The sequence below is a fragment of the Lepus europaeus genome, chromosome 17 (assembly GCF_033115175.1).
Source record: "Lepus europaeus isolate LE1 chromosome 17, mLepTim1.pri, whole genome shotgun sequence".
NCBI lineage: Eukaryota > Metazoa > Chordata > Mammalia > Lagomorpha > Leporidae > Lepus > Lepus europaeus.
Window position 1 is genome coordinate 11,109,585 of NC_084843.1, and position 15,063 is coordinate 11,124,647.

At 56.4% G+C, this 15,063-nt stretch overlaps 1 protein-coding gene across 1 annotated transcript in view; it reads right to left on the bottom strand.

Moving 5' to 3' along the window:
- Window positions 1-15,063, bottom strand: part of GRK5 (G protein-coupled receptor kinase 5) — a 205,495-nt gene that overhangs the window by 50,450 nt on the left and 139,982 nt on the right. The window contains exon 3 of the mRNA XM_062214352.1: window positions 8,966-9,078. Within this exon, the coding sequence (XP_062070336.1) occupies window positions 8,966-9,078 (113 nt within the window). The remainder of the gene's footprint in view (window positions 1-8,965; window positions 9,079-15,063) is intronic.

Genomic DNA, 15,063 nt, shown 5'->3' on the forward strand with positions numbered 1-15,063 from the left:
GCTACATGTGTCAGGAGAGGGGAGTCCGTGGCGGCTTCAGGCAGATGGCACTGCACAAGCTGGGACCGCCCAGAAACCACTGCCCTGGGAAGCCCTTGCCCAGGAAGTGGGAGAAAGCTTTAAACCACAAGGCACGAGCACCGAGTGAGAGTTTGTGTCCCCGGCCCAGAATGCTACACTTCCACTGGGCTCAGGAAATGGCAGCCAGTCCCCGTGCCGGGAAGGCGCCGGGATCTCCATCACCCAGGCCTCTCTCTGCCCACCCGAACCTCGTCCGTGCCCACAGCTTGCACCAACAAGCCAGAGCTCCGGGGAGCATCTGTGCCAGTGCTCTCAGAGGGTGCTCCTCCACCCAGACCCATGCCAGGTTCACACCCCGAGCCTTCTCTTCGTGAACGTGATGTGATTTCTGCCAACCCCAGGGCTGGCCCAAGGGCACGCGTGTGTGTGGATGTGTGTGTGCACGCATGTGCGTGCACTGCTCCGACATAAAGAGCAAAACCCTGTACTGAGTTTAAGGAACAAGGGACTCCTGCTCACGTCTGAGTGTCCCTGCCCATGACACCCTGGCTTATAAACAGAGCGCTTCATCTCCTGGCTGCTCTCACTACATCATCGGCCTCAGACAATGCCAGAGAAAATACGTCCTGGCCATTAAAACTCACTTCCCTCTGATGGCCCCTAGAACCTGCCACGTTGTCAAAGGAGCCGGCGCCGGTTTGAAGGGCAGAGTCCGAGCTGCAGTCCTCTTGGCCCGGCCTGACTTTCTATGTCACCTCCTTCTTCCTGGAGCCCTCCCCTGCCCTGCCAGGAAGCTGAAGTCAGAAATGCCACGAGTCTTGCCATCTCTGGCTCCTCAATTATCGACACGGTCAGCTTTCCCAGAGTGCTCGAGGCAGGGGCAGGGACATGCCTGGAAGGCAGCACAGCTCCCCACGGCCCTTTCTGGCGACACCCAGATCTACCCGCACCGGCCCGGCATCTTGCCTGTGCTGACCACACGGCTGCCCCGTGGAGTCCCTTCCCACCCCTCCCCTCCCTGCCATGAGCAAGGAGGGCGTGAGGCCACGGCTGCTTCCTGCTAGCTCGTTCCCCAGCTGGTCACTGCAGCTCCCTGGACCCCTCTTTTGAAGACCCTGCTGCTGCAGCCTGGCCTCCCCCCACCCCACGCCACCCTCCACCTCCTGAGTCTGTCCCTCCCCTGTGCCTGCAGGATGGGAGGTGGTGATGGCTCTGAGGCACCATCAGCATCTTCGCTCCCTGCTGGGCAGGTGCACTACAAACATCCGTTCACTGAAAACGTCTCTTCATTCATGACCTGGATGGCTGTCTATTTCCTGCCAGGACCTTAGGTGGCTGGGTACTGACCTCAGCTAGCATGCAGAAGCCCTGCAGCAAGGGGTGCCCCAGGGACCCTGGTGTCAGATGGGCCTGCTCAGCCCCAAAGCCTGTGCCTGCCAGCTCACACAGACTGTCCTCCGACCCTGCCTTCCACCCGAGCGTGCCACTGGCCTACCTTTGGACAACCTGTGACACGGAACTAGAGAAGGGAGGGAAGAGGGCAGTCCTGACCACACAGGGACATAGGTCAAGGTAGGGGAGTGGCCCAGAAGGGGCCCTGGGCTTCCCCGACAGTACCACGGCAGCCATCGTGTGTCCCATGTCCTGGCTGGAGGCAGGTGCTGGGCAGAAGGATGAGCCTCTGGTGGGGGAGAAACCCACCCTTCCCTCAGGTGGAGGTGAGATGCTCGTAGACAGTATCGGTCCCTTCTGTCTGCCCCATGATTCTAAGAGATTCCGCCCTGACCAGTACCCTCTCTCCCCACCCCTGGCCTAGCTGTCCCTAGAACACTTCTCCACCCCTACCCACAACTAAAGCTCAGGAGGACACCACACAAAGGTCTTTGATGCTCCCTGTGGCTTTCTGTGGTCCTAAATGAAAAGAATCCCAACTTGGCCCAGCACAGGCTGAACTGTCATCTCCTGGCTTTCAGAACCCAGGGGTAAGTTGAGCAAGAGGATGTGCCAGGCCCAGAGTCCAGGAACCAGGGACACTGGGCCCTTCTGGAACCCCTCTCCCTGTGTGTGTCTGTGTGTGTATCTGTGTGCACGTGCGCATGCATTGCCTTCACGGTTCTCAGTGCCGACTGGCTTGGTCCAGTGGTAGCAAACATGGCAGCCAGGGGTTTCCAGCGTTTTGTTTGAGGTCTTCTCTACCAGAGGACGGCCCCCTGCCTCAAGTCTGTCAGGTCAGAGAAAGGATTCCTCGGCCACCCTGGCTCACGGGCTCAGCCCTGCTCCCATCCTCTGCAGTTTAGGGCTGACATCGTTCAGAACACGGAAGCTTCCCGAAAGCCAGGGTATCTGGGGACCTGGGGTGGAGCACCCACAGGGCTGGACTACTCCATGGAGGTAACCCTGCTCCCAGAGTCTGGCTTTGCCAGCTGCTTCTCCCTCTTTTGGGAGATCACAGCAGTGACAGGGAGTCAGAGTTGAGTAGGTGCTGGATGTGGCCCCTAAGGAAGGGAAGTGGGATAGTTAGTTCTCCTGGTGAGGCATTGCAGATGACTTTACCGTAAAATGCCAGATAATCGGGCATGTTTAAAGCCAGGTGGCAGCCCACTGGCTTCCTGTGCGCTTCTATGGCTTTGGGTTACAGAACAGCCTGGAAGGCCTTGGGCATTTCCTGCTCAGACGTCGTTTGTGGCACCTTCCTGTTTGCAGTCACCACAATGCCTGTCAGTCACCATTGCTCCCCTCCATTCAGGTCCTTGAGAAGTCTCTTCCCACAGTGGGTGGAGCTCGCCTGCAGTGATCTGAGTGATGCGGGGGCACTGACAGTGTGGAAGCTCTGAGACTCCGTCATACAAGGCACTGCAGCTTCAACCAGGCCCTCTCGGATGCCTCGCTCGGGAGAGAGCCTGCCCCGTCATGAGGAGGGCCATCAGAACGCCCGAGGCCTCCTGCCGCCAGCCAGCATGCCCTGGGGGCCATATGAGTCAGCGTGGGGGCAGATGCTCAGGCCATGGTCAAGTCTGCAGGTGACTGCCGCCCGGCCCACACTGGAACACATTTTTTTCACAGGCCTTGAACCAGCAGCACCTAAGCTAAACCCTTTCCAAACCCCTGGCCCACCAAGCCTAAAAATAAGAGACGCGAACTTGCTTGCCGTAGTCCCGAGCCATGAGGTCTTGAGGTAACGACTGATACTGAACAGGTGCCCAGCCGCCAGCTGGTGTTTCTTCTGCACCTAAACACCATCCTTCCTTGTGTATTTTCTGTCTTTCGTTTCACCAGAGAGCAAGCTCTGTGAGTGCAGGAACTTCCTCTGTCCACCATGCGGTCCCTGCTGCTGGAACTGAGCCCGGCACGCAGGAGACACTGGGCATCTGCCAAGCCCTCCCACCCCAACTCCAGACAGAAGGGACCTGGGACCTTTAAGTCTCACCCAGGTGTGGGGACAGGAGGGTTTCTGACAAGCCAGCACCGGGTCAAGGCCCCCCCCAGGCCCTCCCCAGAGAACAGGCCCATGGCAAGGCCCTGTCACCCTGTGGCAGCTGACTCTCGCCAGGACCCCCTCCTGTCCCGGGGCATCTGGGCACCCCCCCTTTGCCCTTGAGACACCTAGTCATGGCCTTGACTTAGGTCCTTGGCTGTTTCTCTGGGAGGGCAGCGGCCGTGGGGAGGGTCTTTCTCAACTTCCTGGAAGCCATGGGATAAGCAAGACTGAAGGCTAAGTCATCCCTGATGCTCGCTGAATGACACACACAGCGCTGCTGCCCAGCAAGTCACCTGGGCCCCGTCTGAAAACAGCCGCAGGCTTCTACCTGACTTGAAAAGGGCAGACGTGCGGGCTGTGCAAGCGGAGAGCCCTTCCCGCGGCTGCGGTGAGCCCGGTGAGAATGGGCTATTTTTAATAAGCTCCACGGGGGGGTAAATTCAGCAGGGAGGCAGGACCAGCACGGACGGCGTCGGCTGAGCCGCAGAGCGCCCCGGCAGCCCGACAACCAAGGGCACAGCCGCCGCCTCCCTCCTCAGAGTTCCAGGCAGCAGAGAGGAAAAAACGGCCTGCAGACAGAAGTTACGCCAGCCCTGGAAAACTCAATAAAGTCTTCGTGCGTGAAAGAGGCGTCCCAGGCTGTCACTTGACGTCAGGATGGGCGAGGCACAGGCAGTGCTTATTCCCAGGGACGCGGAGACAAACGTGAGGGGCGGGTCCCAGCCACTGGTGAGTGGCAGCTCCGCTGAGGCGGACGTCAGGGGCATCTGACGCATGAACGCAGGAGCCAGGCTCACGTTTCCTTTCCGAAGAACAGCTTTTGGTATAGGCCCAGAGAAAGGAGGGACTGCGTGATCAGGAGGCAGACAGCGGCCACTGGGTCCCCCGCCCCTTTTGCAAGCTGACTGTAAGTGTCTAACAAAACACAGGGCTGGGAAATTCACTGGCTCCGAGGCTTCCCATCACCTTGCTCTGCCCGTCACGTCTCCAGACAGGTCCCAAAGCTGCCCGGCCGCCTCATCTTTTCCAAAGGGGCAGTAGCCCCTGTTGTGGGGCTCCACCGTTGGTCCTCATGGCTCCTCTCCATCTCTCCATCCGCAGTCACCTGTGTGCTGAGCTCATCCAACGCCAGTGCCTGCTGACAAACCCCAGGGCTCTCCTAGCCCAGCCCTGTCTGGGACTCCACGCAATCAAATACCATCTCCCTTGGAACAGGTGCACTGGGGGGCCTGTGGACATGGCAACCTGTGTGTGTCTACGGCGCGGCCCCTGACCTTGCCCCTGCTGGACCTAACCACAGCCTTCCAGCTGCCCAGGCCACAGCATAACAGCCATCGCTAACTCTCCTCTCACCCTCAGTCCACTGAGAAACACCGTGAATGCTGCCTTCCACACAATACCCCAGGAGGCAGGCATCTGGCTTGGTGGTTAAGACACTTGTGTCCCAGAGCACAGTGCCTGGGTTCGAGTTCCCAGTGTACACATGATTCCAGCTTCTTGGAGGTGGAAGGTGATGCTTCAAGTAGTTGGGTCTCTAACAACCATGTGGGAGACCCGGATTAGGTTCCTGACTCCTGGCTTTGCCTGGCTCAGCCCCAGCAATCCAAGAAGGAACCATGGGGTTAACTCGCTCCAGCTCACACCCCGTGTTAGTCAACAGATCTGGGGTCTGCATATCAAGCACTGCTGCCACCTCGGAGAGGAAGACCCAGGGGCCAGTGCTGTGGCCCGATGGACCAGCATCCCATATGAGCGCTGCTTCAAGTTCCTGTTGCTCTGCTTCCGATATGGCTCTGTGCTAATGCACCTGGCAAAGCATTGAGCGGCTGAGCCCAAGTGTTTGGGCCCCTGCTGCCCATGTGGGAGACCCAGATGTTGCTCTAGGTTCCTGGCTTTGCCTGGACTGCCCTGGCTGTTGTGGTCATTTGGGAAGTGAACCAGCAGATGGAAGATCTCTCTCTCTCTCTCTCTCTCTGCCTTTTGGATCATTAAATCTTTAAAAAAAATCCAGATAGCTGCCCCACCCAGCCACATGACACAAAACCCTTAGGAAGTCACTCTTACTCTCCAGCTCCCAGTGAGGGAGACTGAATGTGATCAACTTTTTAGATCCAACCAGCTACTCACACGGAGTAGAGAAACCTGATAAATGCCTTGGGGGTGACAATGGAAAATGAGGCTGTGGGAAACCCTGGTGGAGGACAACAAATCCACCACAGGGGGAGGTGGTTATGGGGCAGCAGAGAGTCAAGGAGACCAACCTATCACAGTGCGTGCCCCTTATCCAGACCAATTCAAATAAACTGTTTAAACACACGTGTACAAAGTGCATGAGGGGAGCCGGTATTTGGCTTACTAGTTAAGACATCTGCATCCTACATCGGACCGCCTGGTTCAGTTCCTGGCTCTGGCTGCTGATTCTAGTCTCCTGCTAACGCGGATCCTATGAGACGGCAGGCAACGAGGTGCTGCCACCCACAAGGGAGGCTAGATTGATTTCCTAGCCTCCAGCTTCTCCCTGGTCCAGATGCAGCTGTTGTAGGCCTTTGGGGAGTGAATCAGTGGATGGCAACTTTCTCTCTGCCTCTGTCTCTTAAATTAAAAAGTTTAAGTGTCTATAAAATGTTGAGAAAATTTGAAATTTGAATGCTGCCTAATATTTGATAATTGAAACTAACTTTTTAAAAATTATTTATTTTTTATTTGAGAGGCAGAGTTACAGACAGAGAGAGGTCTTCCATCCACTGGTTCACTCCCCAAATGGCCACAATGGCAGAGCTGGGGTGATTCGAAGTTAGGAGCCAGGAACTTCTTCTGGATCTCCCACGTGGATGCAGGGCTCCAGCATTTGGGCCATTTCCCACTGTTTTTTCAGGCCATTACTAGGGAGCTGGATCAGAAGTGGAACAGTCAGGACTCTATCTCTGCCCATATGGGATGCTGGCACCACAGGTGGAGGCTCAACCTATTATGCCACAGCGCCAGCACAAAGAAAAATGGTTAGTATGATAATAGTATTGCTAGTATTTGGTTATTTTTTTTTTACAAAGATATATTTATTTATTTGAAAGAGTCACAGAGAGAGAGAAAAAACAATTCTTCCATCTGCTGGTTCACTCCCCAAATGGCTGCCATGGCCAGGGCTGGCCCAGGCTAAAGCCAGGATCTAGGAGCTTCTTCCACAACTCCCATGTGAGTGCAGGGGCCCAAGCACTTGAGCCACCTTCCGCTGCTTCCCCAGGCACATTAACAGGGAGCTGGATCGGAAGTGGAGCAGCTGGGACTCGACCTGGCCCATATGGGATGCCAGAGCCGCAGGAGGCAGCTTTACCTGCTAAGCCACAGAGCCAGCCCCATGCGGTTATTATTTTAAGAGCCTTTTTTTTAAGAGATACATATGGAAGATTCATAGATGAAATTATGTGATATCTTAGATTTGTCACAAAATGCTACAGAGGCGAGGATAGGGGCACGGATAAACCAAGACTGGCCACAAGTTCCTTGTTGCTGAAGTGGGATAAGGCTGCATGGGGTTCATTAAACCATTCTGCTGACTTCTGCTTTTCATGGTGCAAAACTTCCCATACTAAAAAGCCATAAAAACACCAGGCCCCCCTCCCCCCCCACCCGAGACGCAAACCCCTCAGTCTGGGATTCGGCACTAGTGGTTTTAAAGGCTCCCAAGGCTGCCAGTGCTCAGCCAAGGTTGAGAACGATCAGCCCCTGGGACGAGAGACTCCGCACCTGTGTGGAAGACCCAGGCAGAGTTTGTTGGGGGGAACTGGTCTGGGAGAGGGCATGGGGCTTCGTGCACATGGCCGCTGACCAGGTTGGAGGGGCAGTGCCCAGATGTGAGGCTTGTGTGGGGGTCCGTCAGGGCCAGTAGCTCCAAGGCATGGGAGAAGGTGCTAATTGGATGTGGTGACCTTGAGGGGGCCTGTGTGGCTTTGGTGGAGGTGTCCAGGGGGGCAGGCTGGCTTGTGGCTCTAGAGATCCTGAAGCAGCCACAGGAACTTGAGCCCCAAACCCAGACAGCGTGAGGGCCTGTAGAAATGTCAGTATCTTGGTCCTGGCCGCTGGGAGGAGGCCTGGGCAGCCCCACTGCCTGCCTCACTTACTGCCTTCCCACCCTCTCTCTCCCTCCTCAGATAGAAACACAAGGGGTGGGGCTGGCGCTGTGGCGTAATGGGTAAAGCCGTTGCCTGAGGTGCTGGCATCCCATATGGGTGCCAGTTCGAGTCCTGGCAGCTCCACTTCCAATGCAGCTCTCTGCTATTGCCTGGGAAAGCAGCAGAATATGGCCCAAGTCCTTGGGCTCCTGCACCCGAGAGAGAGAGAGAGGAAGAGAGAAAGAGAGAAAGAAAGAGAGAGAGAGAGAGAGAAAGAGAAAGAGAAAGAGAGAGAGAAAGAAAGAAACCCAAGGGGCAGGTGGCCAGCCCTGGTGCCCACCCTGCCTTCCGGTGAGTGCTGAGGGACTCCTGGACAATCCTCCATCCTGTCCTCAGAGCCCACGCAAAGCCACCAGCCTTTTTCAACAGATGAGTGACTGGCAAGGTGAAGGAAGACCCTAGGACATCAAGCAGGACCACTGAGCCAGCAACCTGCAGAGTCACAGCTGTCAGACTGCCTAGAAACGGCCGGCACACATTGATCCCATGGGCACTCGCTGGCTGATGGTGCGTGCAGAGCACCGCGCTGAGCGGGGGCAATGGGAGCCCAGGCCTGCCCTCAGGGAGCTGGCACTCGAGTGGGAAGCACTCGGAAACAAGTCGACGCAGTCAAACTTCACAACTCTGTAAAGTGGGTTCTCAGGGGCCAGCACTGTGGCATAGTAAGTTAAGCCTCAGTCTGCAGTGCCAGCGTCACAAATGCATGCGAGTTCAAGCCCTGACTGTTCCCTACTAATGGCCTGGGAAAGCAGTAGAAGATGGCCCAAGTGCTTGGGTACCCGCATCCACGTGGGAGACTTGGAAGAAGCTCCTGGCTCCTGGCTTCAGCCTGGCCCAGCCCCAGCCACTGCGGCCATTTGGGGAGTGAACCAGAGGATAGAAGATGTCTCTCTCCCCTTCTCTCTTTGTATCCCTGCCTTTCAAATAAATGAATAAATCTTTAACAAAGGAGGGTTTTCGGCTGGGGATGGGGCACAGGCTATAAGAGCCACTTAATGCATCAGGAAGACACATGTGACATCCCCAGGCAAGGCCTCCCACGGTGACCAGGCTCCTGGCATCAGACAGCTGACGGCACCTCCTCATAGCAGCAGCAACAAGGTCCAGAGCGGGAGGCGAACCAGCCAAGGCCACCTGTTAGGTTTAGATCCCGAGACAGCTTTTGTCCTCTTAAAGTCTAGGAGCTCCATAAGCCATAGGTTTAATCTTCACCCACCTCAGTCAAAAATGGGGGCTCATTGCAGAGTAGCAAAGCTCCCCCACCCCCCCAACCCACGCCCTGGGAGCAAGGACTTACCACCTCGTCCAGGAACTGGATGTAACCCTCCAGCCCGGGCCTGGTCTCACAGAACTGCCGGAAAAGCAGCCTCCCGATTGGCTGCTTGTCACATAAACTGCAGTAGTCTCTGTCTGGAGGAAGAAAGAAGAGTGTGGTGAGGCCCAGGGAGGGCCAGCCGGGCCGTCCCAGCAACCCAGACCCAGGCCCAGGCCCAGAGCCCCGCACGGATGCAGCCAGGTGACCGGCAAGCTCTCGGGACCCCATGCATCTGCCAGGGCCAAGGTCAGTGTGGAGGGAGGTGCCAGCCTCCAGTATGTGCTCGGAGAGGCCAGCAGTTCCAGGGACTGTGTTTCTGCTCCTGGCTGGCCAATCAACACATCGTACTCTCTGAATACGGTGACTGGGGACAGCTGGCAGGCAGGTCACCTAAACCAGTCCAGTCAGTGTGACCCACACACGTGGGCTTTTGGTTTGGAGGCTGTGGTGTGGCAGAGAGTTCGCCTCACTGCATCGGAGCGGCTGTGAGGACAGGGCTGGCACAGAGGAGACCAGAGCCGGGAAAGCCTGCTGACGTCACATGTCTCTGGATCTCACCACGCCCACAGCCCAAACCACATCTGAAAAGCTGCTTTATGAGAGGTAACACATCCCTTTGTTCAGGGAAGTTGGAAAACATTTTAAAGTTACTTATAATTCAAAGCATCCTAGTGGCTATGACGGTTTTTTGTGTTTTTTTTTTTTTTTAAACCGGAGCAAAGCCCGGTCTTAGGATGCTTCAGATTATGAAAGCCTTGCACTTTCCAGCCAAGGAGCTACAGGAACAGAGACAGGAAGTGAGCCACACTCAGCCACTCGGCAGCCAGGAGGGCTCTGAAGAGGACACTGCAGAACCCCGAGTGCGGGGACCAACTCCAGGCCCAGGAACCCGGTGCTGAGCCAGTGACTTGCTGTGTTACTTCAAGCAACTCACTTGTACTCTCTGGGCCTCAGTTTCCAGCTCTGGATCTGAACACACGTTTGGCGTTGGGATGGGGATGAGGGGGGCTGGGCAGAGGATGGTGGCACTCTGGAGGGACGGAGGCTGGGCTGGAAGGAATGACCGCCATCTCCCGGCTGAGTGTGGAGGTGCTGAGCCATCCACACAGGGGTCTCTGGAGACAGAGTGCAGCAAGGGGACTGAGCACCTCCCTCACGCCAGCTTGGATTCAGTCGTGGGTCCCCAGAGCCTTTGTCTATAGAAGGCCAACCTGTGACTCCCAGTGGGGAGACCTCGTAGCAGTGAGTGTGGCTCCTGAAGCTACACTGCCAGGGTTCAGATCCCAGCTCCACCACTCACTGTGGCCTTGGGATCTGGGGCATTTTTACCCCTTAGCTTCCTCATCTGTAACCTGGGTACAATGACAGTACCTGTTTCCCAGGACTGCCACGAGGATTGAACAAGACAATTCATAGAAGGTGCTGAGACCAAAGCCTGCTTAGAGCCACCACCACTGTCAGCATGGATGCAGGGTCTAGGGTCTGTTCCATCTCCCTTCCGGCTCTCCCTGAGTCTGTACAAATCCAGCCTAGGCCTGCCTTTGGCTCTAGGGGCGCTGATGGCTCATGACTGAATGGGCCATTCAGGTCGGGGCACACGGTGGAGTGGGCCCTGGAGTCCTCCGAGGGCCTCTGCCAGAACTTCCTGGAAAACTTCCTGCTCATCTCCAGGATGCCAAGGCCTTGGGACTGGTCAGCCAAAGCCACAGGGGCCATGTTTCCTCCACACAGCATGAGCCCACAGAGTGCGAAGCCGGCAAGGGAGGAAGCAGAGCTGAGGGGGCAGGGAGGGGCCTGCAGGGCACCCCTGCCAGAGGCCTGCCTGTGCCTGGACGTCTGTCCAACTGCCAAGCACAGGGCTCAGGCCAGTGGGGTGGGGCATCTGGCTCTTGGAATCAAAGGGGCAGTGGCTGGGCACACAGGCCGGGGAGTTTTACTGCCTACTCTCCATGCTGAACTGGGGGTAGGGGATATTTCTGCAGGAATTCACCAGTTCTAAGTATCACACGCAGATGAAAGTGCTCAAAGGTGCCGCCTTCTCTCCAGCAGGTACTTTAACCAACAGAATGAGCCACCTGCCACGTCTCCCTCTTCGTCCCCTCCCAGAGGGGTTTGGTGGCTCAGACTGGCCTTGGACTGCTGCCTTCACTCCGCCCTTCAACTGTGGGTGCAGGCTTGGCCACCGCAGGCCCAGATGGCTCACGGATGGCCGCTCCAACAAGCATTAGCCTCCGCCACTTCCGGGCGGGAGGGGAGGTGGGCTACTCTGTTGGAAGGGGCAGCAGGGGGGTGTGTGGGAGAGCAGACAAGATCCCAAGTGACAGTTATAAAATGTCAACTTTGATGAGTGTTACTGTCAGCCACAGCAGGGAACCTGCTCTCCGTTGCCTGTGCCGGGTCTGCGGCCAGCACCTGTTAGCACAGTGCAGCTACAGCCTGTCTTCTCACCACCTCCCGCTCCACCTGGTCCCTCAGGGGGCAGAAAACAAACCTTCACACCCTTTCCCAATCAGCCGAGTCCCCCGGCACAAACCCAGACCCGGAGTAAACGCCTCTGCCTCAAAGTCCAGTTTTATTCGGATGTGGGAACGAGCACCAGAACTCCTATGTGACTTGAGCAAGGCAAACCCACCCCCCTTTTCACAGCAATTATGAGATCTCGCGTGCCACGTTGTGATTCCGAGTTCCTCCAACAGCATTCTTCTCTCTCCATATGGCGTTTGCTGCCAGTGTGGAAACAAGGCTGTTATAAACTCACAGCACAGCCAACACTGTGTGAGTCCCACACAAGCTGTCTGCGCCTCTCCCAGTTGTACGGGAAGCCACTGATTTGCAGCCCCGGAAGAAAGAAGAGGAGCCGTAATCACCTGTTCAGACTCTGCTCAGCCTGCAATAAAGATAAATGGGCCTGAGGGAGCGCCCCGAACGACCGTCAAATCAAAGTGCTGCGCTTGCAGCACCCTTAAAGAGATCCATCTGGGCTGGCGGAGGGGGAAGATGAACTTGGGGATGACGGAGGCGACAGGAGGAGGAGCGAGTCGAAGTCGCCTGTGTGCCAAGGACAAAGCCCAGGTGCAGGGGCTTCTTGAAAGTCGGGAGGCTCCGGGAGCTCTGCCGTCTGTGGAGCTCTCCCTGTCTGAGCTGCTTCACCAGGGGCTGAGATCCAGGCTGCAAGGAGGTCTTCCCTGCCCACAACCCCGCTCCCGAGGTCTGCTGGGGTTGCTGTGGAGACACCCAGAGGGGCGTCTTGTCTCTGCCTCTCACACTGCGAGCCTCGGGGCTGCCACCCACACAGGCACACACACGCTGCACACCCCGGCTCTTCCAAAACACGAAAATCCTCTGGGCCACATCTCTCATTGGACCTCTCCTCGGAGCCAGAGGAGGGCTGTCATGGTATAACACATAAGAGAGGCTGAGGCTCCCCTGCCCAAAAGTATCCCCAAATCATCCATTCTGCTTTGCTCTTTTGGGTCCTTTGCTCATTCAGTGAACTCTTTTCCAAGGTCTCCTACTTTTTGATGCTAGAATGTTCCTTCCATTTTAAGAGTTTTTTCTTGAATTCAACACCTGGGGGTGGGTGGGAGGGGATACACCCGATACCCACAGGCAGGTCAATGGCCCAGTAACAAGCTTGGTGTGAACAGCTGACCATCAGCAGAGATGCGAAGGGGTGGGCCCCATCTCTATGATGTGATGCTTGGCTGCACGCGGAGGCATCTCCAGGGGAACGAGAAGGATCTAGAACACCTATCTGGGAGATGCTGGGAGAGCAGGCAGGACTCAGGCAGGAAAGGAATCATGAACACTGGGGGAGCAAGGATTTGATAGCAAATGCATTCAGGTACAGTCCACAGTAAGGGGGAGGGCGACCAGGTGGAGTACGGCATTTGAGACACTTTGAGAGGAAGTCCCTTGCCCGGGTGAGGACCTGGGCTGAAAACCATGTGTGGTTTGTTTCTTCCAGGAACGCCCACAGCTGAGCTGGGGAGATAAGGCCACTATCTTCCTGTGGCACACTACATGCCAGTCATGCCCTCAGCCAGCACTGTTGCCGCTCTGTGCAGTCCCTCAGCAAGTTAACAGACACCTGTTGAGTCATGGGCTCACAGGGAGGCAGATCTGCGGATGTGCTGGGAAGACCAGCCATGTGACCATGTTCATGGATCAAAACTACAGAAGCCAGCTGGGGAGGGCCTGGGAGGGTGTCTCGGCAGAGGGGGTACAGACATGCTCTCATGATGCTGGGTCAGTTTCAGGAGTGCCCACGGGAGGGCAGGCAAGTATGGAAAGGAGAATGGTGGTGTAGCTGGAGGCAAGGCAGGCAGGGGGAGAAACCAAGACCAGGTGAAGAATACGACAAATGAGAAAGTCAGAGATCCATGAAGTCAGGGACTGCGGAGGACCAAGGAGAAGCCACAGTGGTGAGTGAGCCTCCAGGGAGACCCAGGAGGACCTGGGAGGTGTGCTGAAGTGTGGGACAAGCCACGTTGGGACATGAATTCAGGCCGGGGTCTGTGACCACTTCCAGGTAACACTGAATAGCTCTTCAAGAATGGCTTGAAGAAGATGGACAGAACATGGTGGGTTGCCTGGGGTTGGAAGGCGAGGCACAAAGGGGCAAGCATGATCAGTGAGGGGGCCAGCAAGGAAGCTTAATTGATAGCGTATGGAATATCTGAAATATACATGCACAAACACACGCAGACAAGCAACACGCATGTCTTGAGTTTGTCCACAGCCATGTCACTTCCAACTCTGACTTTGCCAGGTGGGGCATGACACTTGCTGAGTTGTCAACCAACAGAGGGCGCAACGAGACTGGAGGCCCTATCCTCGCCTTCTACCTAGGCATGCCCCGATGCTTTGCCAAGGCCTGCCCTGGTCTCCCAGAGCAGCACCACGGCCCACTGCCAAGGACACCACAGTGGTTCAGCACCGGGCCGAGGTTACGCTTTGGCTCTGGCGTCCACCCTGTGTAACCTTGGACAAGTCACTTCCCCTTCCCAGGCCCAAGGAATTACAGTAAAAACCTCTATGCCCCTTCTCCGCCTGGAGGCCTCCTCGGGTGACAGCATCACAGTGGCAGACGATCACGGGGACTTGGGCCAGATCCTGAACCAGGATTCAGGTCTCTGCTTGTGCCCCGCTCCAGAGGAGATCCCTGGCCTGGCATCGGGCCCCCCGTTCTGAGGCAAGGATCAGCAACCTTCCCTGTAAAGGACTAGAAGTAAATATTGAGGCTCTGAGGGTCACAGGGTCTCTCTCACATGATTCAACTGCTGTAGCAAAGGCCTCCCCAGACAACACATACGCTGTCCCCAGGCACAGCCGTGGTCTGGTAAGACAAGCACAGGGCCTGGCCCCTGCTCTGCACAGTCTGTCTCTTTTCCTGGGCCCTAGGCCTCCAGCCCTACACAAGGAGATGGTGGCCCAGCTGCTCCGCCACAGCCTGCTGCCTTCCTGGGGCAGGGACCCTGCGGCCGCCTGGAGAGGACCAGGGAGGAGCCTCCGGGCTGCTGAAGCAGTTGCTGTCATGTGCTGCTGTGATCAGTGGCAGAGGGAGCCAGGAGTAAAATCAGAAAACCCAGGCTGGGGGCCGGCACTGAGGCATAGCGGGTAAAGCTGCTCCCTGCTATACTGGCATCCCATATGGGCACTGCTCTGAGAACCGGCTGTTCCATTTCTGATCCAGCTCTCTGCTATGGTCTGGGAAAGCAGTAGAAGATGGCCCAAGTGCTTGGGCCCCTGATCCGTGTGGGAGACCTGGAAGAAACTCCTGGCACCCAGCTTTGGATTGGCCCCGCTTTGACTATTGTGGCCATTTGGGGAGTGAACGAGCAGATGGAAGACTTCTCTCTCTCTGCCTCTGCCTCTCTGTTACTCTTTCAAATAAATAAATATTTTAAAAAGAAAAGAAAAGAAAAAGAAAACCCAGGCTCATTCCTGCATGAGTCCAGACTCTCCAAAGTCAAGTGCTCTCTGGAAAGAACCTAAATGTCTATCACCAGGTAGGCAGGAGTTTGAGACAGTGGCATAGTCATGCCACAGACATCACTCAGCGTCAGAAAGCACACGGT